Raw genomic sequence first — 22,300 nt, 5'->3', positions numbered from 1 at the left:
CTACAAAAAGGAAACAGCTGTAAAACAGTTTAAACTAGTTTCAAGGAAAGGTAATTCTTTTCTGTGCCCACATCTGTCATAGGAATTATAGGCTATTTAAAGTTCTAATTCTTTGTATCATCCCACTACTTATACATTGTTCCACAAACCTCACACTGCTAGCTCCGAGAAGGAGCTGGGCTCATTGAGTGCTCCATTTGCAAATGAAAGAGGCCCAAATCGTGATGCAGTCGCCAAAGGAAAACTCTTACACTGGATATGGTAGCAAGTGGCAGCAACATATCCTTCAAAGGTAGAATAGGCTTACATTGATTCTTCTACAGTATTTCTCTCCAAACATTTTGTAAAATTGAAGGAAATATAATGTTTAATGAAGCTGGCAGGGACTCTTAAGATTCCTGGTGGTACGGATCACAGATCCATGAAGAAATAAAGAAAATATTAAGACTATCATATAGTAAAGGCCAGAGGCATTCATTTTAGGAATATTAGAAGAGTTTGGATTTGATATCCCGCCTTTCACTCCCTTTAAGGAGTCTCAAAGCGGCTAACATTCTCCTTTCCTTCCTCCCCCACAACAAACACTCTGTGAGGTGAGTGGGGCTGAGAGACTTCAAAGAAGTGTGACTGGCCCAAGGTCACCCAGCAGCTGCATGTGGAGGAGCGGAGACGCAAACCTGGTTCCCCAGATTACGAGACTACAGCTCTTAACCACTACACCACACTGGCTCTCGACAATATCCCAAAAGATTATTTTTTTTCTTATATGCGATGTTTGCAGCAAGAATTCTGGTGGCTAAGTATTGGAAAGGGAATCAGTTACCCACTAGGGGAGAATGGTTATGTAAGCTTTCAGAATACTTAGAGTTAGCCAAACTGACAGATATAATAAGACAAAAACCAAAAAATGTTGTGAAAAAGGAATGGGAGTGCCTAAACGAATGCCTTAAAAGACAAGGTTTGAGGACAGAAATCTGAGCCTGGAATAACCTTCTGAAGTGAAAGGATAAGAAAGAGGGATATATATTTAGATGCTAGGATCGAGATGATAAGGAAAACAGGAATATACAATGAGAGGTAAAGGAGGTGCTGTGGGATTGGTGGAAGTCAACGTTTGTTTTCCTTTTTAGTGTTTATACTATTAATTTGTAAGATTTGGATTTGTTTTTCATATGTTTGTTTTTGTGTTTTGTATTTTTTGTGGTTTTTTTGGGTTGTTGTTGTGTGGAAAATACTAATAAAATTTACTCCTTTTCGTTTTTCTAAAGATTCCTGGTGGTAAAAACGCAAACCCGACCATGTTAGTAGTGTCTACATTTTTATGAGTAAACACATAGGAAGGAAGTCAGGTGAAGTGAAATTCTCTCATTAGGAATGTACTAATAGATGGAACTTCATTGTGAACCCAGAAGGGCATTTGGAGAAGCAGACAATATGTGGGTGTTTAAGAAGATAGAAACAAGATAGACAACCCTCTTGAGATAGTATATTCCTGGTTCAAGTCCACTCATGGGAATGTGAAGAGAGATATTTTCCTAAGAAATTATGCTCAAATTCTCCTGAAATCCCTTCAACACCATAATTTCTATTAATAAAGCAACAGATTAATGAGATGGATATATTATTTCATTTCCTTTTTCTGACGAGTTGCTCTCTGCTGTTAAGCTCGGGCCTGAGTACAATGACATAACATTTAGGGGAAAAGATACAACCCAATAATCCAGCACTGGATGACAAGATGGAGAAGATCTCCACAGCTACCATGTACTTTCCTTTTCTGCTCAGGTAGGTTGGAATAAAGGATAACCATACACTGCAAAACACCAACATGCTGAAAGTGATAAATTTGGTTTCATTGAAACTGTTTGGCAACTTCCTGGCAAGAAAAGCCACAATGAAGCTGACAATGGCTAGGAAACCCATATAGCCCAGGACACAGTAAAACATGGAAACAGAACCCTCATTACATTCTAGTATGATTTCACCCTTCACTGAATGCATGTCTCTGCCTGGGAATGGAGGAGCAGAACTTAACCAAAGAGTACAAATGGCAGCCTGAATAAAAGAGCAGGAGAGAACAACAGAATTAGCCAGTCTTTTCCCCACCCATTTCCTCATCCTGGATCCTGGTTTTGTTCCCATAAATGCCACAACCACAGTGATGGTCTTTGCCAACACAGAAGAAAGGGCCACAGAGAAGACAATGCCAAAAGTGGTTTGACGTAGAAGGCAGGTTGCCTTTCCAGGTTGTCCAATGAAGAGCAAAGAACAGAGGAAGCAAAGGAGGAGGGAGAAGAGGAGGATGTAGGTGAGCATTCGGTTGTTGGCTTTCACTATGGGAGTGTCCTTGTGCTTCATAAAAATTCCAAGTACTACAATTGTGACAAAAGAGAAAATAATAGCCAAGCTAGTTAAGGCGATTGCTAAATCTTCTCTGTAAGAGAGGTAGCTTATAATTTTGGGAATGCACTGAGTTTGGTCTTTGTTGGGATACTGATCTTCAGGACAATTCACACAAGCATCCATGTCTGAAAAAAAGGAAGAACAGTTTAAGTATTTCTAAGGGTAGCCCAACATCTATACCTTTACACACACACACACACACACACACACACACACACACACACACACACACATGTTTGCATATGTTGTTGTACACATGTGTGTTGGGAAACTTCATGTGTGCACCTGCCACCAGCATTCCCATTTACCAGCCTCCTAGACAGGAGGGGGATCTTTTGTGAGTGATGTCATGGAACAGTGTCTGATAAATGGTTGTATAACTCGAGAACGTAGCTCCCAACTAGGCTAAATTAAAACATTCATTTGTTGTAAGAAAACAGAGAAATTACAGACATAAATCACAACACAGTTATTGGATATGTGGAAGCATTATACCTTAGCATATTCTTACTTCTGACCTAAGGCGATACAATCCCCATTAACAAGGGGAGAATGAAAAGGAGTGAAATAGCTCTTTTCTCCAAAGTAAATACTTATCCTGGGCTCAGGATTGGGCATGCAGTGGTTTGAATATTATGGGAAAGCTCTGACTAAAACAGGGATGCACAAAGAAAACCGATCTACCTTCCAGGCTAGTGGTCTGAAATCCAGCCCTAAATCCTTTGGAACCTAGATATACATTGGAGCTGATACCACCATTTTTTATCTTAAAACATGCAATTACCTCCACAGAAAATGGACATATGAGAAAAAAGGGATAATATTGACCCACAGCTTTGTCCCTGAAATGTGTTTAAACAATTCTGAAGCTCTTCTACTAAGTTGATTTGTTCCGTGCTGCATCTTGGGCACATAAAATCATGTTGACTAATTGCTGCTCTTCTCCTATTGCTGAGTCTATGTTGCATTAAGAGAAGGGTGTGCAGAACAGGTTAGAAAGGGGAAGAGGGAATACTCCTTCACAGTTTGCCAAGACTTCTACCACAAATGAACCAGGTGCTAATCTGTCATGGACATGACCTCACACTGACTTCTGTTTAAAGGATTTATTTATAAAAAAAAATAGTAAGAATGGACCCTTTTGTTTCCTTGAACTTCTTTCATATATTATCTGATCAATTTCACTATCAATCTGTTACACACACACACACACACACACACACACACACACACACGTTAAAATGATTGTTGAAGTTCTTAATGTGAACCAAAGTCATAGATATTCAATGGATGCACATTCAATAATAATAGTAATCATCACCAGCACCATTACCACCTTTATGGAAATTCCTTGATATCTCTGTACATATGTCTCCTACCCTTCTGGTGAGAGATCATTCCTTCTGGGCATGGAGCACAATCATAGCAGCAAAATTTCTTCCCCTCTTTCTTTTTTCTGCTATAGCCTGGGTAACAGTTCTCATTGCAAACAGAAAGCGGCAGCACCTGTTATATGCATGAAATACTATTAGTGGTGATGTGTTTTGAGAACATCCTGAGGATGTGGACAACATGTCTGGCTCAGTCAGGAAACCACTTACAATGTAACCCATTGTTCCTCATGGCTTATAAATACTATCAGAGAAGGGACAGCCGGCTGGGCTAGGGAGGTAATTAAAGCCTCCTTCTGAGAGGCAATTGTTCCGTGTTAAGCCCTCCCTGAATTAGCTTTTTTTTTTTTTTTAGTTTTGCACTGTGGCGTGAGTCAGTTGGCTCTTGTAACTAAGCACTTATAATAATAATAATAATAATAATAATAATAATAATAATAATTTATTATTTATACCCCGCCCATCTGGCTGAGTTTCCCCAGCCACTCTGGGCGGCTCCCAATCAGTGTTAAAAACAGTACAGCGTTACATATTAAAAACTTCCCTGAACAGGGCTGCCTTAAGATGTCTTCTGAATATCAGGTAATTATTTATCTCTTTGACATCTAATGGGAGGGCGTTCCACAGGGCGGGCGCCACTACCGAGAAGGCCCTCTGTCTGGTTCCCTGTAGCCTCACTTCTCGCAATGAGGGAACCGCCAGAAGGCCCTCGGCGCTGGATCTCAGTGTCCGGGCTGAATGATGGGGGTGGAGACGCTCCTTCAGGTATACAGGACCGAGGCCGTTTAGGGCTTTAAAGGTCAGCACCAACACTTTGAATCGTGCTCGGAAACGTACTGGGAGCCAATGCAGGTCTCTCAGAACCGGTGTTATATGATCCCGGCGGCCACTCCCAGTCACCAGTCTAGCTGCCGCATTCTGGATTAATTGCAGTTTCTGGGTCACCTTCAAAGGTAGCCCCACGTAGAGCGCGTTGCAGTAGTCCAAGCGTGAGATAACTAGAGCATGCACCACTCTGGCGAGACAGTTCGCGGGTAGGTAGGGTCTTAGCCTGCGTACCAGGTGGAGCTGGTAGACAGCTGCCCTGGACACAGAGTTAACCTGCGCCTCCATGGACAGCTGTGAGTCCAAAATGACTCCCAGGCTACGCACCTGGTCCTTTAGGGGCACAGTTACCCCATTCAAGACCAGGGAATCCCCCACACCAACCCGCTCCCTGTCCCCCAAAAACAGTACTTCTGTCTTGTCAGGATTCAACCTCAGTCTGTTAGCCGCCATCCATCCTCCAACCGCCTCCAGGCACTCACACAGGACCTTCACCGCCTTCACTGGTTCTGATTTAAAGGAGAGGTAGAGCTGGGTGTCATCTGCGTACTGATGAACACCCAGTCCAAACCCCCTGATGATCTCTCCCAGCGGCTTCATATAGATATTAAAAAGCATGGGGGAGAGGACAGAACCCTGAGGCACCCCACAAGTGAGAGCCCAGGGGTCTGAACACTCATCCCCCACCACCACTTTCTGGACACGGCCCAGGAGGAAGGAGCGGAACCACTGTATGACAGTGCCCCCAGCTCCCAACCCCTCTAGACGGTCCAGAAGGATGTTATGGTCGATGGTGTCAAAGGCCGCTGAGAGATCCAGCAGAACTAGGAAACAGCTCTCACCTTTGTCCCTAGCCCGCCGGAGATCATCAACCAGTGCGACCAAGGCAGTTTCAGTCCCATGGTGAGACCTGAATCCCGATTGGAAGGGATCCAAATGGTCCGTTTCCTCCAGGCGTGCTTGGAGTTGTTCAGCAACCACCCGCTCAATCACCTTGCCCAAGAATGGCAGATTTGAGACTGGGCGATAGTTGGCCAAATTGGCCGGGTCTAAAGATGTTTTTTTAAGAAGCGGTTTAATGACCGCCTCTTTCAGCGGGTCTGGGAAGGCTCCCTCACAGAGGGAAGCATTCACCACCCCGCAGAGCCCATCGCCCAGCCCTTCCCGGCTCGCTTTTATCAGCCAGGATGGGCAAGGATCAAGGAGACAGGTGGTCGCTTTCACTTTTCCAAGCAGCCTGTCCACATCCTCGGAGGTAACAGACTGGAATTGATCCCATGTAACAGGACCAGACAGAACTCTAGCACTCTCCCACCCTGGCCCTGCTCCCACGGTGGAGTCTACCTCGTTCTGAATCTGAGCGATTTTATCTGCAAAAAACTTTGCAAAAGCATTGCAGGAGATCTTGGGGTCCCTACCAGGCCCCGGTGGTACAGGTGGTTCCGATAGATTGCGAACCACCTGAAAAAGTCTCCTGCTGCTGTTTTCTGCAGATGCAATGGAGGCGGCGAAGAAGGCCCTCTTCGCCGTCGCCATTGCCACTTGGTAGGCTCGACGTTGAGCTCTAACCCGTTTCCGGTCTGATTCAGAATGAGTTTTCCGCCACCGGCGCTCTAGCCGTCTCAACGATTGTTTCATCACCCTCAGCTCCGGGGAAAACCACGGGGCTGTCCGGGCTCCATGCAATCGGAGAGGGCGCTTCGGAGCCAGACAGCCAATAGCCCTGGTTAACTCCGCATTCCAGCGTGCCACCAGGGAATCAGCTGAAAGGCCATCAACTTGGGATAAAGCATCCCCTACCACTCTCTGGAAGCCAATTGGATCCATTAAGTGGCGGGGGCGGACCATCCGAATCGGTCCCACCTCCCTGCAGAGGGGAAGGGTTGCGGAGAAGTCCAGTTGCACCAGGAAGTGATCTGACCATGGCACTTCTTTTGTTTCGCTTTTAGTTAGTGTCAGATCACCAACATCCATAGAGGTGAACACCAAGTCTAAGGCATGTCCATGGCTATGAGTTGGGCCAAACTTATTCAGGGACAGCCCCATGGAGGCCATGCTTTCCACGAAGTCCCGAGCGGCCCCTTGTAAGGTCGTGTCGGCATGGATGTTAAAATCCCCCAGGACAACCAAGCTAGGTGTCTCCAGGAGCATATCCGCCACGACCTGAAGCAGCTCGGGCAGGGAATCCTTGGTGCAGCGGGGAGGTCGATACACCAGTAGGAATCCTGTACTGCCCCTATTGCCCAACTTCCAGAACATGCACTCAGAGAACTGGGTCTTCCCAATAGGACGCCTGGTGCAGACTAATGACTTCCTAAAAATCACTGCAACCCCCCCTCCCCGCCCACATGACCTGGGTTGCTGTGCGTAAGAGAAGCCTGGTGGGCAAGCAGCGGCAAGGACAGGCCCATCTGCTTCATCCAACCAGGTCTCTGTCACACATGCCAGGTCAAATCCTCCATCCACAATCAGGTCGTGGATGGCAGTGGTTTTATTCATCATTGACCTGGCATTGCACAGCAACACTTTCAGGTCATGTGGGTTTCCCTTGCTGATTCTAGTATCCTTCCGGTCAGGACCAGACCTGGAGGCAGGGATAGTCCTCAGACAACGACTAAACCTGCCTTCTCAGTAATGACATGGTCTGGTCTTAGCGTAACTCCTCCTCCTACCCATGATCACTGAGATCGGTTGTCCCAGTGCATCCCCCCTGTGGAACATGCCCCAGCCATTTTGTTTGCTGGGACCCACTCCCAGGCAGCCCTGACCCCACCCCTTAAAAAGCAAAATACAAATTATATAATAATTTAACAGAATAATAATAATAATAATAATAATAATAATAATAATACAAAACAGAACAAAATAAAACAAGAAACAATAGCGCTGACTAAATGCTTATCCCTCCCCAAGCAAAAATAAAATAGTAAAATAATATAATATTATAAAAAACAACAACAACCATTTAAGGTGCTGCAAATTAAAAACAATTAAAACATTTAAAACCATTTTGTCCATTGCTGCCGGTAGCTGCTCAGGCCTCTAAACTGTAGTGGTAGTGCAGGCCCCGCCCCCTAGGCTGGATGGAGTTGGCAGAGGAGGGAGCAGTCTTCCCAACACTCACACAAGCAGCAACAGCAGCCGTGTCCCGGAGGCCTCTCTCAGGCCTCTTATGCTGTGACGGTGAGTGCAGGCCCCGCCCCCTAGGCCAGATGGAGTTGGCAGAAGAGGGAGCGGTCCTCCCAACACTCACACAAGCAGTAACAGCAGCCGTGTCCCGGAGGCCTTGATGGAGGCCCTGGCAGTGAGTGCAGGTCCTGCCCCCTAGGCCGGATGGAGTTGGCAGAGGAGGGAGCAGTCTTCCCAACACTCACACAAGCAGCAACAGCAGCCGTGTCCCGGAGGCCTCTCTCAGGCCTCTTATGCTGTGGCGGTAAGTGCAGGCCCCGCCCCCTAGGCCAGATGGAGTTGGCAGAAAAGGGAGCGGTCCTCCCAACACTCACACAAGCAGTAACAGCAGCCGTGTCCCGGAGGCCTTGATGGAGGCCCTGGCAGTGAGTGCAGGTCCTGCCCCCTAGGCCGGATGGAGTTGGCAGAGGAGGGAGCAGTCTTCCCAACACTCACACAAGCAGCAACAGCAGCCGTTATAGATGATTCTTACCTGGTTAAAGCCTTGATTCCACACAATTTGATCATCATTAATAGCTAACTGTTTGCCTTGAGGTGCCTGAGGTTCCAGCCTTCCAACTTTCACTCGAACCACAGAGCCATTGGGGAACATCAGCCAGTTTGTAATATCAAAACTTGTAACTAATTCACCATTTTCATCAAAAGACACAGTATCTCCTTCACTGTTGTTGAATGCAATCCTCCTTAGAATGTGATGGACCTAAAATAAAAAGAATGTGGACAAAGAGACAGCAAATTCTTGAAATCATTTCCAAAGACTTGTCAAACACATTTTTGAATAGTTTATTTGATGACATATTTGTATCTGTCTATCACAACCACCACCATTCTCCTTTTTCCCTGACAGACCTCCATATACATGAGTAGCAATGAATTAAAACAATGAATAAATCACTGTTTCAAATGGGGTTGGAAGGAATTATCAAAATAGATTGACAAAAAGAAAAATGAAAAGAACTTACCTTTACTTCTGCATCATAATCTTAACTGTATTGTTCTTTAAACTGCAATTACCTGCCATGGTTGCACATCCTGAAGTTTCAGACTCCCTCTGAAGCTCCGATGTTGGGAACTGATTTTATTTAAAGCATGTGCCACAGCATAGACAGCATTGTAGACATTGTAGCTGTGACCAGTCATCTTCCCTTCAAACAAAATTCCAGAAAGGCTCTCCAGTTTCTCTTCTCCAGTGCACACTTTCTTTCTCTCTCCTAGTCCATTGTACACTTTTAATGAACAGCTGAATGCCTGTTCCCAGAAGTCCTGGACAAAACCATCTCCTTTAACCCAGGAAGGTCTAATCGTCTGAATAAACTTTTGGAATCCTTGGGGCTGTTTTGAGTGAACTGTGAATGATATGGCACCATGGAAGGTTTGTATATCCCATATCTTCTGAACAGACAGTGATGCAAAATCCCAGTGGGATGTAATAATCCATACTTTACACAGAGGCGGAAGTGACAAGAAAGGTGCTAGAAACAGTAACACTCTCAAAATCTGAAAAGATGGTGGTTCTCCATATACAAATAATGCATTCACTTTTTTGTCACTGATGATTACATAATTTTCCCAGCGCTTTATCATCAAGTCAATCAACTCATCAAAATATGCCCGCTTTGGTATTCTATCTATGAAGGCAGAACAGATGCCATTCTCAGAAAGCATTGGCACCATGGTCTGTAAAAACTGGTCCCCTTTGTCATCAGCCACAGCCAAGAGCCCAACCCAGGTCCATCTGAAATGCTGAAGTAACAGAACAACTCCCGTGTGCTGATGAGTTTCATTTGGAACCATCTGGTATAAAAATGGGAATTGCATTCTGATACTTTTTACAGGCAAAAATGATCCATAAGTGAGCTGGAATAAAATATATAATACCTTTTCAGGATAGATTTCAAAAGAATGGTAAATAATTGAATCAAAGTTTTTCATGTGGCTCTGCTTATAGTCTAATATCCTGTGTGATGCAGGAAATTTAGAATTAAAGCATCCACGGCACGTGGCTTCCTACTTTTACCTGAAGACAAGAACTTTAATAATTGTCTCATTTTGGGTATTATATTCTGTGAGTTTTGCAATATGATAACAATACTGACTTTAGAATGCTTTAGTTTTGTCACACCTCCAAAATGTGAAACCTAGGTGGTATGAGATTTTCCATGTAACCAGGGGTGTCCAAAAATTTTTCAAAGAGGGCCAGATTTGATGAAGTATACTTGTGAGAGGGCCAACCAAAGTTGTAGAGCTTTTTATAGGATTTTACCACGGCAAATAAACTGTCACAAAGGCCGGATTAAACCAAGCGGTGGGTCAGATTAGGCCCCCAGGATGGACTTTGGACGTGCCTGCATGTAACAGTTGTTTTGAAATAAACTATAGATAAATTTGAGTTCATATTGGATCTGATAACAGACACATTGTTTTATAGCCCCCTCCTATAATAATACTTTGTCCACATGCAACAAACATCATATTTTCTTGTCTAACCAACACCTAGCTGGAAGAAACCTCTGTTCCATCCAACACCCCTCTCCAAGCATGGCAAATTGGGGGTTTAAGTTGCGCTGGCTACTATCACTCCCTGTTTTCTGTCATCTGCCTATTAGTGCTTCCCAGTTTCATCTAAGCTATTCAAGAGAATGTGCTAAATAATTGCTAAATAAAATATCACAAGAAGTCATCTGTTTTACAGAAATCAAGACAATGCGCACAGTTGTGGAATCTCCATACTCTCATACATACAACTTACCTGTGGAATTTTGTGGATTGCAGAAATAATGGCTACGTTGGCAGAGATCTCAGAGATACATCCTCCAATGAGAGCTATCAGCTTGCTCTGGTGGTGGCACTTGAAGTTGGTGACAAACCTCTGCTGTGTGGAAAGCAGGTTCAGTGTGGCCTTATAAGTCATTCCTGCAGTGTAGTAGCTATTGAGGATGTGGAACCCCAGGGAAACATTTGATAAAATGTTGAGATTCTCATTTATCTCTTTTACAGCAAATGCGAAAGCCATGACATGCTGGTAGTTCTTGGGCACTGAACTGCAATTAGAGTTACAGGCTCTTTAATCAAATAACAACAACAACAACAATAATAATAATTTGTTGAATTTATAATAATCATTTATTGGCATCATTTCAAAAGTTAAATGTAGCAAAAAAAAATGCTGGTTAGGAACCAGAATTAGTCAGAATAGACCATTGACTTAATGAGCAAAACTAATATAGGACTTTTTTCATTTTAATGAGTCTGCTTTGAGTAGAACTCAGTAAATACTAACTACTCAGGAGAAGTGGTAGTCTACAGTATAATGAAATGAAGGGGGGGCAAAAATTTGGGGACAATCTCATTGTTGATCAAACTGCCCCCTCCACTTATTTTTAGGAGCAGAATAGGAGTATTTTTGCCTTCTCCATACACATTTATTTCATTTCCTGCATTTATTATTGAAAATCTGTTTAGCAGCAGGTTAAATCAAACATTAAATATACATAATAATAAGTAAGCAACAGATCAAGCAACTGATCTGGATCATTTATGATATCAGGGGCCAGATATATTTTAATTCAGTTGCAGTGCTTATACCCAAAGAAAGAAGAGAAGAAGAAGAGGAGTTTGGATTTGATATCCCGCCTTTCACTCCCTTTAAGGAGTCTCAAAGCAGCCAACATTCTCCTTTCCCTTCCTCCCCCACAACAAACACTATGTGAGGTGAGTGGGGCTGAGAGACTTCAAAGAAGTGTGACTAGCCCAAGGTCACCCAGCAGCTGCATGTGGAGGAGTGGAGACGTGAACCCGGTTCCCCAGATTACGAGACTACTGCTCTTAACCACTACACCACACTGTCTCTCAAGTGAAATGAGAAAGTGAAATGAGAAACGATCCTGCAGGTGGAAAGTACAAAGGAGAGCCTACAAGAATGAACTCACCTATATTTAAAATATCACCTATACTGACCCAGTTTGTTATGACTGAGGGCCAATTCCAAAATAATATTTTACAAACCATGTACCTGTACAATAATTTGTGTGCACACTTTTAAATTCAAAAAGTATGTGCAAGACCATATTGTATTTCCAACCACAAATATCACAAACATACTCTCAATAGAGATTCAGATCCTTCACTAATTCTGAGTTTATCATTGTACAAGACGGGAATAGACTGGGCAAGCTACGCTCATACCAAAAACTAAATAATTTTACTTAAGCACAGTTTTACTTAATGATGCATTCTGAGTCACTATGGACTAAACATATTACAGGAAGAGAGAGAGAGAGAGAGAGAAAGGGAAAGAGAGAGAGAAGATGATGCTTTACATGGGTTCATTAATCAAGATTTTTGCAGGCTGTTCCATGAAAGAAAGGTTATTATAGAGGAATAAGACCTGAGATACAATCCCTCCAATGAGCAGGTCCCCTGGTTGATAAAATCCATGAGGAATCAGGAGACGATCATCAAACATGGTGCAATTAATCAAATTTGTCATGCATACACTATGGCATAGGAGTACAAGTAGCAACATCACCATCACCCAGATCCTGCTGAAAATGTTTTCCATCCCAGCATAGATCTCTGTGTTTCCAACTACTGGATTTCTATCAACACGATTTATTGTGCAGCACAACGTGTTGGTATTGTAAATTTTGTTACAGCCTCCCTTGAATAGTAGATGATTCTGTTGGTACGCACAGTTTTATAGCTGCAATTCTTAGATTATCTCTGCACGAGTAACCTGGTAGCAAAGTTAATCATTGCTCCCTTTTCACATGCCTAATTAAAGAGGTCCAGTTTTTCACAGGAAGAAATGGACAAGTGGAAAATCATCAGCCGACAAAAAAGGGATGAGAAGCAGAGATACTCTAGAATACATTTCTTGAATTTTATTCTAAAAAAGTATAGTTGAATCAGCTGCTGGGATTATAGGTGGACATATGAAGTGGAAACAGTCACACAAAAGATTAGCAAAGCTCTTCCTTTGTTAGGATTCAGTTGTGAACCATATGAAGATTATATAGCCTTTTAAGATGCTGATTGTTGATCTTGTTATTGGCCTCTGAAAATCTATTCTGTCAGAGGATGCAAAACAGTAATTTGCACAATGATGGGATGATGATCACTTCCCCAGAGTGCTATTCGCATTTGAAGTTACATAATATACCACAAAACTGCAAGGAATAGCCTCCTCCTAATCCTACAACTATTTTTCCTTATATTTTAGGGAGATTTAGAAATACATGGCACATGGCCTTATTGGTGCAGGTTGCTTCTGCCCAGAACTAAGTTCACACACTAGCCACTCAGATTTGGTATAAGTGTCTTTAATGCAGAGTTATTGCCTGGCAAATCTGAGGGTGAGTGTTTTCATGTAAAACAGTATATTATATATTGTTTTGTTTTGTTTATTAAATGTGTATATCACCCTTCATACATAGATCTCAAGGTGGTTCACAACATAAAATTTAAGATCAAAAACACAAAATAAATAATAAAAACAAGAAAAAGAACAGAAAAAATCAATTACCTCCTCCAGTTCGTTTAGCAGAACAATTGCAATTGTCTGTCACAGTTATTGATATTAATATTATTTTGTCATTGAAAAAAGGAATTCATTCATGCAGTAATAACAGTGTGCAAGATACAGCAGACAAAATCTCCGCCCCATGGAGCTTACAGCATATAAATTGACTGAGTATATGTATCTAGGAGCAAGGAACAGAGTAAGCAACTGGAGTTCTGGGCCCACTGCAAACTTGTTTTCAAGGTCTGTGTAACTTCATGGTGTGAATGACAGTGGCCCTACTATGTTTTCAGGCAAAGTTCATTTCCAGCTACAACGGTAGCTAATGTGGAACACCCACCCACCTTGCTAGTTATTAGATGCACCCCGTAATTCCTTTTAAGGAGCATTGAGAGGAGAAGTGCTGGGGATCAGCCACATCAGCACCATTTTCATTCTCCACGATGCCATACCTTTCAAGATTCCTCAGATGAAAATAGGGACATTTCTCACTCCCCCCAACTGATATTCTCTGACCTCCATATTTGTTTTCACACCACAGAGCAGTTCCTATCAGAAGAAGGGTGAGGGCCACCACCACTGCATCAACAGGACACAGCACACATGCCAATAAATACTTTTCAAAAGGGGGCAAGATTAGACACACAAAGCATTTTTTAAAAGCAAGATTCCTTGTGGCCCACTCTGCTCCCTCTTTCTTCCTGCCCAGGGTGGCCCTTCCCTCTGCCTGCCCTTCAGAGCCAGTGCATCATATGGGTTTGGGCCTTGGTAGTGGCAGCCTCTCCTCCTCCTCACTCCTCTCCAGCAGCCGCTACAAACTGCCCAAGGGAGGAAGCCAGCAGCTGCGGCCATGGAAAGGCTACAGGATGCTCCCTCACCTCCTCTGCCACTTGAGACAAGCATTACCTCATCCTCCTTCCTGAGCTCAGCAGTGGCAGCACTGGTGGAGGAAATAGGGACATTCCAGGTTCAAATCAGAAGTCAGGGTGGCTTTCTTAATTCCAGGACTGTGCCTGGAAAATCTGGACACTTGGAGGGTATGCAATGCCTCTTGGCTCTGATTTAGCACCACAGAGGGATACTTCACAGGGACAGAACCTAAAAATAATGTAGAAAATCATATAGTGCCTACAAGCCCTTACTTTTAAAATAAAAATAAAAAGATTCCAGCTGTGGTGGTTGAACTGGCTCTGGTCTCCTTCCCCTGCAACAGTCTGTGAGGCCCATGTGTCCCATCAGAGATTATGGCACAGAATTTCACAGCTTATCAACATTAGTGGGAACCGTGCCCACCCCCCTAGTGCCGGTGTGCTGGTAATGTCTTCACATTACTAAGAATAGGAGAAGGCAGACAGAAGGAGTAGACCACCAACTCCTTATCATAATCAGGTATCTCTTATTCTCTGCCTGAATCAATATAGGGAGTACTTTGAGGTGGGCTGTGGCTAAGAATTTCTTCAGAAATTTTTGACTAAGAAAGCACTTGTACTGGAATTACAGATATCCCTAACATAAGCATTTCCAAAAGGACTACATATATCAGCAGAAAGAAATGTATTTATTCTTCTTTTTATTTTCTTCTTATTATTAATTGATCCCGATTGTTCAGCTCAGGCCTGAGCAGAATGATGTAGCATTTAGGGAAGAAGATGCAGCCCAGTAACCCAGCACTCGAGGACAAGATGGAAAAGACCTCTACAGCCACCATATATTTCCCTTTGGTGCTTAGATAGGTAGGAACAAAGGATAACCAAACAGTGCAAAACACCAACATGCTGAAAGTGATGAACTTGGCTTCATTGAAACTGTCGGGCAACGTCCTAGCCAGGAAAGCTACAACAAAGCTGACAATGGCCAGTGAGCCCATGTAGCCCAAGACACAGTAAAACATGAAAGCAGAACCGTCATTACATTCCACTATGATTTCCCTATCCAATGAGTACATGTCGAAATCTGGGAAAGGAGGGGAGGTACTTAACCAAAGAGTGCAAATGCCAACTTGAATCAAGGAGGAGGAAAGGACAATAGAATCTGCCATTCTTTTCCCCACCCATCTCCTCATTCCAGATCCTGGTTTGGTTGCCATGAAAGCCAGAACCACAGTGATGGTCTTTGCCAACACAGAAGAAAGGGCCACAGAGAATATGATACCAAAGGCTGTTTGTCGGAGAAGGCAGATGAGCTTTCCAGGATGTCCAACGAAGAGCAAGGAGCAGAGGAAGCAAAGGAGGAGGGAGATGAGGAGGATATAGGTGAGGGTTCGGTTGTTGGCTTTGACTATGGGAGTGTCCTTGTACTTCATAAAAATTCCAAGTACTAAACTTGTGATCAAGCAGAAAGAAATTGCCAATATAGTTAAGATGATCCCTAAATCTTCTTTGTAAGAGAGGTAGTTCACATCCTTTGGAATGCATTTAGTTTGTTCCTTGTTAGGACACTGTTCTTCTGGACAATTGACACAGGCATTGGCATCTTTAAAAAAGGAAGATATAGTTAACAGCTGTGAGGCACTTTCTATTTCTACATTTATATGGCTGATGAAAACTTGACTTATGCAGGCAAATAAAAATACATATTTCCACAATAGCTCTAGCTACTTCAGCTAGCCAACTAGCCAACAGGATGAGGTGGTAGCATAGATGGAGACAGAGGGTAGGAAACAATCTTGCTGCCAGGAGCCAGACACCAGCTTTATAGGTGGGATCAGAGGGAATCCACCTCTTGACACACACCTAATGGAGCACACATTCAGCAGAACTGACAAAAAGGGATTTCCATGAGTGAGCTTGCTCTGTCTCATCTTTAAAAGCTCTGTACAAGGGGCATTTCAACTCTTGGGGGATCTTCATAGCTTCTGTTTGGTTATGAACAACTTTCCTTGCTCATGCATCTTAAAAACTTGACCTATTTACCATTTGCTGAACCTATTTGGTTGAATAAATATAGCTTTGTTAATTTCATGTAAGAGTAGCTGTCATTGCATTTTGGGGCAGGGGTAGTATAGGTTGGCAGTTCTTAACTGGGCATGTTCAAGATGGGCACATTTCCTTCTGGTTTTGATGATGGGATGGCTGGCAAACCAGCCAAAACCTTTCTGTAATTTCACGGAACATATAATCTAAACAAGTAAATAAAAAGATGATGCATCACAGAACTTCCTTGATATTTCTGTTCATTATTTCTCCTACCCTTCTGGTGAGAGATCATCCCTTCTGGACATGGAGCACAATCATAGCAGCAAAATTTCTCCCCCTCTTTCTTTTTTCTGCTATAACCTGGGTAACAGTTCTCATTGCAAATGGAAAGTGGCAGCATCTGTTAATATGCATTAAATACTATTAGTGATATGTTTTGAGGACAGCAGGGCTGCAAAATATCTGAGGATTTGGACAACATGTTTGTATCAGTCAGGATAACCACTTGCACTGTGACGCGTTGCTCCTCATGGCTTATAAATACTAGCAGAGAAGGGACAGCTGGGTGGGCTAGGGAAGTAATTAATTCCTCCTTTTGAGAGGCAATGGTTCCACCTTACGAAGCCCTCCATGAATTAGGAAAATCTAAGTAGTTACCAGCCAGTGGCCAATCTCCCCTTCTTGGGCAAGGTTCTTGAGTGGGTAGTTGTGGACCAGATCCAGGCAATCTGGGAGGAAACTGATTTTGTAGATCCATTTCATTTGGGGTTTAGGCCCAGTTTTGGCACAAAATCTGCTCACTGGGGCAATATGGTTTGGGCATATTACATTGATCCCGGTCTGCCTGCACCGCCTGCCAGTTTGTTTCCAGGGCCAATTCAAAGTGCTAGTTTTGACCTTAAATGACTCAAGACCTCAAGGACAATATCTTCCTATATAAACTGACCCAGACCCTGCAATCATCATCTGATGCACTTCATTTGCTCCCTCCACAAGAGGTCCAGAGGACAGCAACACAAGAATGGGCCTCTTTTGCTGTAGTTCCCCAGATCCCTCAATGTTCCAAGCTAACTGGGACAGCCATTGCTTCTGATTCCAATCCTGAATGCCCCAATTTTGCTCCCTGCACTGGCCGCACCAGAGCAAGGGACCAAAAGGCGAGTACTTTTTTGGTTCTGCACTGTGACGTGAGTCAGTTGGCTCTTACTTGTAACCAAGCACTTATAGATGTTTCTCACCTGGTTAAAACTTTGATGCCACACAATTTGATCATCATTGATAGCTAACTGTTTGCCTTGAGGTGCCTGAGGTTCCAGCCTGCCAACTTTCACTCGAACCACAGAGCCATTGGGGAACATCAGCCAGTTTGTAATATCAAAACTTGTAACTAATTCACCATTTTCATCAAAAGACACAGTATCTCCTTCACTGTTGTTGAATGCAATCCTCCTTAGAATGTGATGAACCTAAAATGAAAAGAATGTGAACAAAGAGACAGCAAAGTCTTGAAACCATTTCCAAGAAATAATATATAATGAATTGAAAAGGATGTTTAAATTAACATTTGTAAAAAACCTAGAAGCTTTCCTTTTGGGAATTAAAGGGACAGAACTACCCAAACTGTACAGAAATGTATTCATGTATGCTACTACAGTGGCAAGAATGTTACTTGCTCCAAAACAGAAAGAAGTAGAAGTCCCAGCAAAGGAAGAATGAACAAAAACTTATGCAATATGCAGAAATGGCAAAATTTACTGGAAAAATAGGAAATGAAGATAACAAACTTTTTATAAAAGGATGGAAATGGTTTATTGAATATTTACAGACAAATTGTAAACAGAAAAGAACATTGGCAGGATTATCGTAATAACCTGCTGTTTCATAAGAATATATATTTAAAGTAGAAGAATAAATGAACAAATTAAGTTAATTTGGATATGTAGAAGTTAATAAAAATAAATTTAAGGAACCACAGAAAGTGGGGGAAGGAAGTCAAGTCTGAAATGTTAAAATGACTGCAAAATTATTGAAATGTTTAAACCTGAAAATCATAAATAAAAATAATTTAAAAAAAAAACATTTCCAAGAACTACACAAAGAGTTGTCAAACTCTTTTTGGGATAATGTATTTGATGGCATATTTCTATCTATCATCATTATCATAATCTTTCGCCTTTTCCCCTGACAGGGCTCCATACACATGAGTAGTGATGAATTAAAATAATGAATAAATCACTACTTCACATTGGGGTTAGAAGGAATTATCCAAATAGATTGACAAAAAGAAAAATGAAAAGAACTTACCTTTACTTCTGCATCATAATCTTAACTGTATTGTTCTTTAAGCTGCAATTACCTGCCATGGTTGCACATCCTGAAGTTTCAGACTCCCTCTGAAGCTCCGATGTTGGGAACTGATTTTATTTAAAGCATGTGCCACAGTGTAGACAGCATTGTAGACATTGTAGCTGTGACCAGTCATCTTCCCTTCAAACAAAATTCCAGAAAGGCTCTCCAGTTTCTCTTCTCCAGTGCACACTTTCTTTCTCTCTCCTAGTCCGTTGTACACTTTTAATGAACAGCTGAATGCCTGTTCCCAGAAGTCCTGGACAAAACCATCTCCTTTAACCCAGGAAGGTCTAATCGTCTGAATAAACTTTTGGAATCCTTGGGGCTGTTTTGAGTGAACTGTGAATGATATGGCACCATGGAAGGTTTGTATATCCCATATCTTCTGAACAGACAGTGATGCAAAATCCCAGTGGGATGTAATAATCCATACTTTACACAGAGGTGGAAGTGACAAGAAAGGTGCTAGAAACAGTAATACTCTCAAAATCTGAAAAGATGGTGGTTCTCCATATACAAATAATGCATTCACTTTTTTGTCACTGACGATTACATAACTTACCCAGTGCTTTATCATCAAGTCAATCAACTCATCAAAATATGCCCGCTTTGGTATTCTATCTATGAAGGCAGAACAGATGCCATTCTGAGAAAGCATTGGCACCATGGTCTGTAAAAACTGGTCCCCTTTGTCATCAGCCACAGCCAAGAGCCCAACCCAGGTCCATCTGAAATGCTGAAGTAACAGAACAACTCCCATGTGCTGATTAGCTTCATTTGGAACCATCTGGTATAAAAATGGGAATTGCATTCTGATACTTTTTACAGGCAAAAATGATCCATAAGTGAACTGAAATAAAATATATCATCCATCTTTATTACAAAGCAATACATAATTCAGACAGCCTACCACCAGGTTAAACAAGCATTTTGTTCAGACTCAAAGATAGGGATGGTTGGTTCTTGCAACTACCGATAAAAACTTCACCACTGCTAATGTTCTAGTGTTTGTCCGGTCTTCCAATAGTAACCTGACATAGTGAACCTCTGATTTTCCCAGGAAAGGTACCAGCAAGGGTAAGATCAGTTCAGCCCTGGCTTGCTTGTATTTCGCACAGTGCAGCAAAATATGTTTTATAGAATTGATGTCTTGAGCACACGAGCAAAGTCTGTCCTGGTAGTGAACTCCTCTCAACCTGCCATCCAACACTGCAGAAGGAAAGATGTTTAGTATGGCTTTGGTGAATAACCTTCGCTAATTTGGTACTGTCAAGTTTTTAATGTAAGGTGTTAACTTTAAGACATGCCCATATTGTATTCCTACTGCCAACGGACTACAGACTCTGTGTGATCAGGATTTCAAGTCACTGTGTGTATTATCCCATAATCTTTGCTTTAACGTCTTTAGGGCACCTTCATAACCCAGGTAATAGAGTTGGGGGGGGGGTGAAAGACCAATAGAGGTGGCTTTTTTAGCCATGGTTTTCTGCCAATTGCTGACAAACTCCTCATTGGTCAGGTGTTGATACAGAACCTTCCCTAGATCAAACACTACAATCCTGAGCCAATGTTTTAGGGCAGCCCATCATGCTTTAGTTGAAATTGGGCATTCACCAGCTTCTAACAGAAGTATGGAGTTGGAGACACAGTTGGGTACCTGCAACAGAGATCGTAGAAATTTTGCCTGAAAGCCGTCTAACTTAGGCAGGTTCCTATTATGCCAGACATTTGCAGAGTACAGGAGTTGGGAAATGGATTTTGCATTGAAAACCCTTAAGGCTGCTGGGACATACTTGCCACCCTTTGTGAAAAAGAATCTGAGTACAGTGGTACTTCGGATACAGACAATTCCACTAACCCAGAAATAGTACCTCGGGTTAAGAACTTTGCTTCAGGATGAGAACAGAAATCATGCAGCGGTGGCGCAGCGGCAGCAGGAGGCCCCATTAGCTAAAGTGGTGTTTCAGGTTAAGAACGGACCTCCAGAATACTGTTCGATAACTGTCCCTGCCGACCGCATAGGACCTGCAGTTTGGTTCCATTGTACAGGGCTTTTATAAGAAAGAGGAGTCGTTTGTCCTGCAATATCAGATTTAATTTGGACCATAGCTGGGATCTGGGGATGGAATTGAACGCTGATTTCAGATCCATGAAGCCACAAAGAGTTTACGCTGTAGAGGCCTGGTATACTTCTCGGCTAGGGAGGACAACATTAGACAGTGGTCTGATGTTGAATGGTTCTCACGAAAGGCTGCCTGGGCTTCATATAGTATATAGTGTTCATTTAGAAAAGTTGTCAATTTGCTACTGAGGAAACGAGCATACAGCTTCCCAACTATTGAAAGCAGGCTAATTGGCCTATAATTGGAGGGTACGTTTGGGTGGCCTCTCTTAAAGATTGGGACTACTATAGCATGATTCCAGCTATATGGTACTTTGCCCGAGTTATGTACTAGGATAGATTTCAAAAGAATGGTAACTCATAGAATCAAAGTTTTTCATGTGGCTCTCCTTATAGTTTTATATCCTGTGTGCTGCAGGAAATTTAGAATTAAAGCATCCACAGCAGGTGGCTGTCCTACCTTTACCTTAAGACAAGAATTTTAATAATTGTCTCATTTTGGGTATTATATTCTGTGAGTTTTGCAATATGATAACAATACTAACTTAAGACTGCTTTAGTTTTATCACACCTCCAAAATGTAGAACCTAGCTGGTATGAGATTTTCATGTAACAGTTATATTGAAATAAACTATAGATAAATTTGAGTTCATATGATGTCAAATAACAGACACATTGTTTTATAGCCCCCTCCTCAGTTTGTTGCATCGAAGAATTTGACCACATACAAAAAACACCATATTTTTTTGTCTAACCAACACTAGCTGGAAGGAAACCTCTGTTCCATCCAACACCCCTCTCCAAGCATGGCAAATTGGGGGTTTAAGTTGCGCTGGCTACTATCACTCCCTGTTTTCTGTCATCTGCCTATTAGTGCTTCCCAGTTTCATCTAAGCTATTCAAGAGAATGTGCTAAATAATTGCTAAATAAAATATCACAAGAAGTCATCTGTTTTACAGAAATCAAGACAATGCGCACAGTTGTGGAATCCCTATACTCTCATGCATACACCTTACCTGTGGAATTTTGTGGATTGCAGAAATAATGGCTACGTTGGCAGAGATCTCAGAGATACATCCTCCAATGAGAGCTATCAGCTTGCTCTGGTGGTGGCACTTGAAGTTGGTGACAAACCTCTTTTGTGTGGAAAGCAGGTTCAGTGTGGCCTTATAAGTCATTCCTGCAGTGTAGTAGCTATTGAGGATGTGGAACCCCAGGGAAACATTTGATAAAATGTTGAGATTCTCATTTATCTCTTTTACAGCAAATGCGAAAGCCATGATATGCTGGTAGTTCTTGGGCACTGAACTGCAATTAGAGTTACAGGCTCTTTAATCAAACAACAACAACAACAACAACAACAACAACAACAACAATTTGTTGAATTTATAATAATCATTTATTGGCATCATTTCAAAAGTTAAATGTAGCAAAAAACTGCCGAGGAGGAACCAAAATTAGTCAGAATAGACCCATTGAATTAATGGGCACAACTCACATAGGACTTTTTTCATTTTAATGAGTCTACTTTGAGTAGAACTCAGTAAGTACTAACTACTCAGGAGAAGTGGTAGTCTAAGGGGA

General features: G+C 42.3%; 2 protein-coding genes across 2 annotated transcripts; both read right to left on the bottom strand.

Annotated features, from left to right (window-relative positions):
• Positions 1-1,626: 1,626 nt before the first annotated feature.
• Positions 1,627-12,273, bottom strand: LOC114583118 (vomeronasal type-2 receptor 26-like). Its single transcript, XM_077918195.1, has 6 exons — positions 12,128-12,273; positions 10,558-10,849; positions 8,823-9,686; positions 8,281-8,508; positions 3,783-3,909; positions 1,627-2,528 (listed from the first exon to the last, which is right to left on the bottom strand). The coding sequence occupies exons 1-6, from the start codon at positions 12,271-12,273 to the stop codon at positions 1,627-1,629; spliced, it is 2,559 nt and encodes an 852-aa protein (XP_077774321.1).
• A 2,626-nt stretch (positions 12,274-14,899) lies between these two features.
• Positions 14,900-21,996, bottom strand: LOC114583119 (vomeronasal type-2 receptor 26-like). Its single transcript, XM_077918194.1, has 5 exons — positions 21,733-21,996; positions 18,601-19,443; positions 17,483-17,710; positions 16,518-16,644; positions 14,900-15,801 (listed from the first exon to the last, which is right to left on the bottom strand). The coding sequence occupies exons 1-5, from the start codon at positions 21,994-21,996 to the stop codon at positions 14,900-14,902; spliced, it is 2,364 nt and encodes a 787-aa protein (XP_077774320.1).
• Between the last annotated feature and the right edge of the window lie 304 nt (positions 21,997-22,300).

This window comes from Podarcis muralis, chromosome 13 (assembly GCF_964188315.1).
Source record: "Podarcis muralis chromosome 13, rPodMur119.hap1.1, whole genome shotgun sequence".
Lineage (NCBI taxonomy): Eukaryota > Metazoa > Chordata > Lepidosauria > Squamata > Lacertidae > Podarcis > Podarcis muralis.
This window is presented reverse-complemented; position numbering and strand designations above follow the sequence as displayed.

Bases quoted from the DNA above. Each gene is read 5' to 3' on its own strand.
- LOC114583118 (XM_077918195.1), bottom strand. From the start codon at position 12,273: ATGTTTGATGATCGTCTCCTGATTCCTCATGGATTTTATCAACCAGGG. The intron at 8,509-8,822 runs GTAATTGCAGTT...TTTTTATTTTAG, and splicing joins AGGATGTGCAACCATGGCAG to GTCCATCACATTCTAAGGAG. The intron at 3,910-8,280 runs GTAAGAATCATC...TGCATATAACAG, and splicing joins GGAATCAAGGCTTTAACCAG to GTGCTGCCGCTTTCTGTTTG.
- LOC114583119 (XM_077918194.1), bottom strand. From the start codon at position 21,996: ATGGCTTTCGCATTTGCTGTAAAAGAGATAAATGAGAATCTCAACATT. The intron at 16,645-17,482 runs GTGAGAAACATC...GCATATTAACAG, and splicing joins GGCATCAAAGTTTTAACCAG to ATGCTGCCACTTTCCATTTG. The intron at 15,802-16,517 runs GTAGGAGAAATA...CCTTTTTTAAAG, and splicing joins GATGATCTCTCACCAGAAGG to ATGCCAATGCCTGTGTCAAT.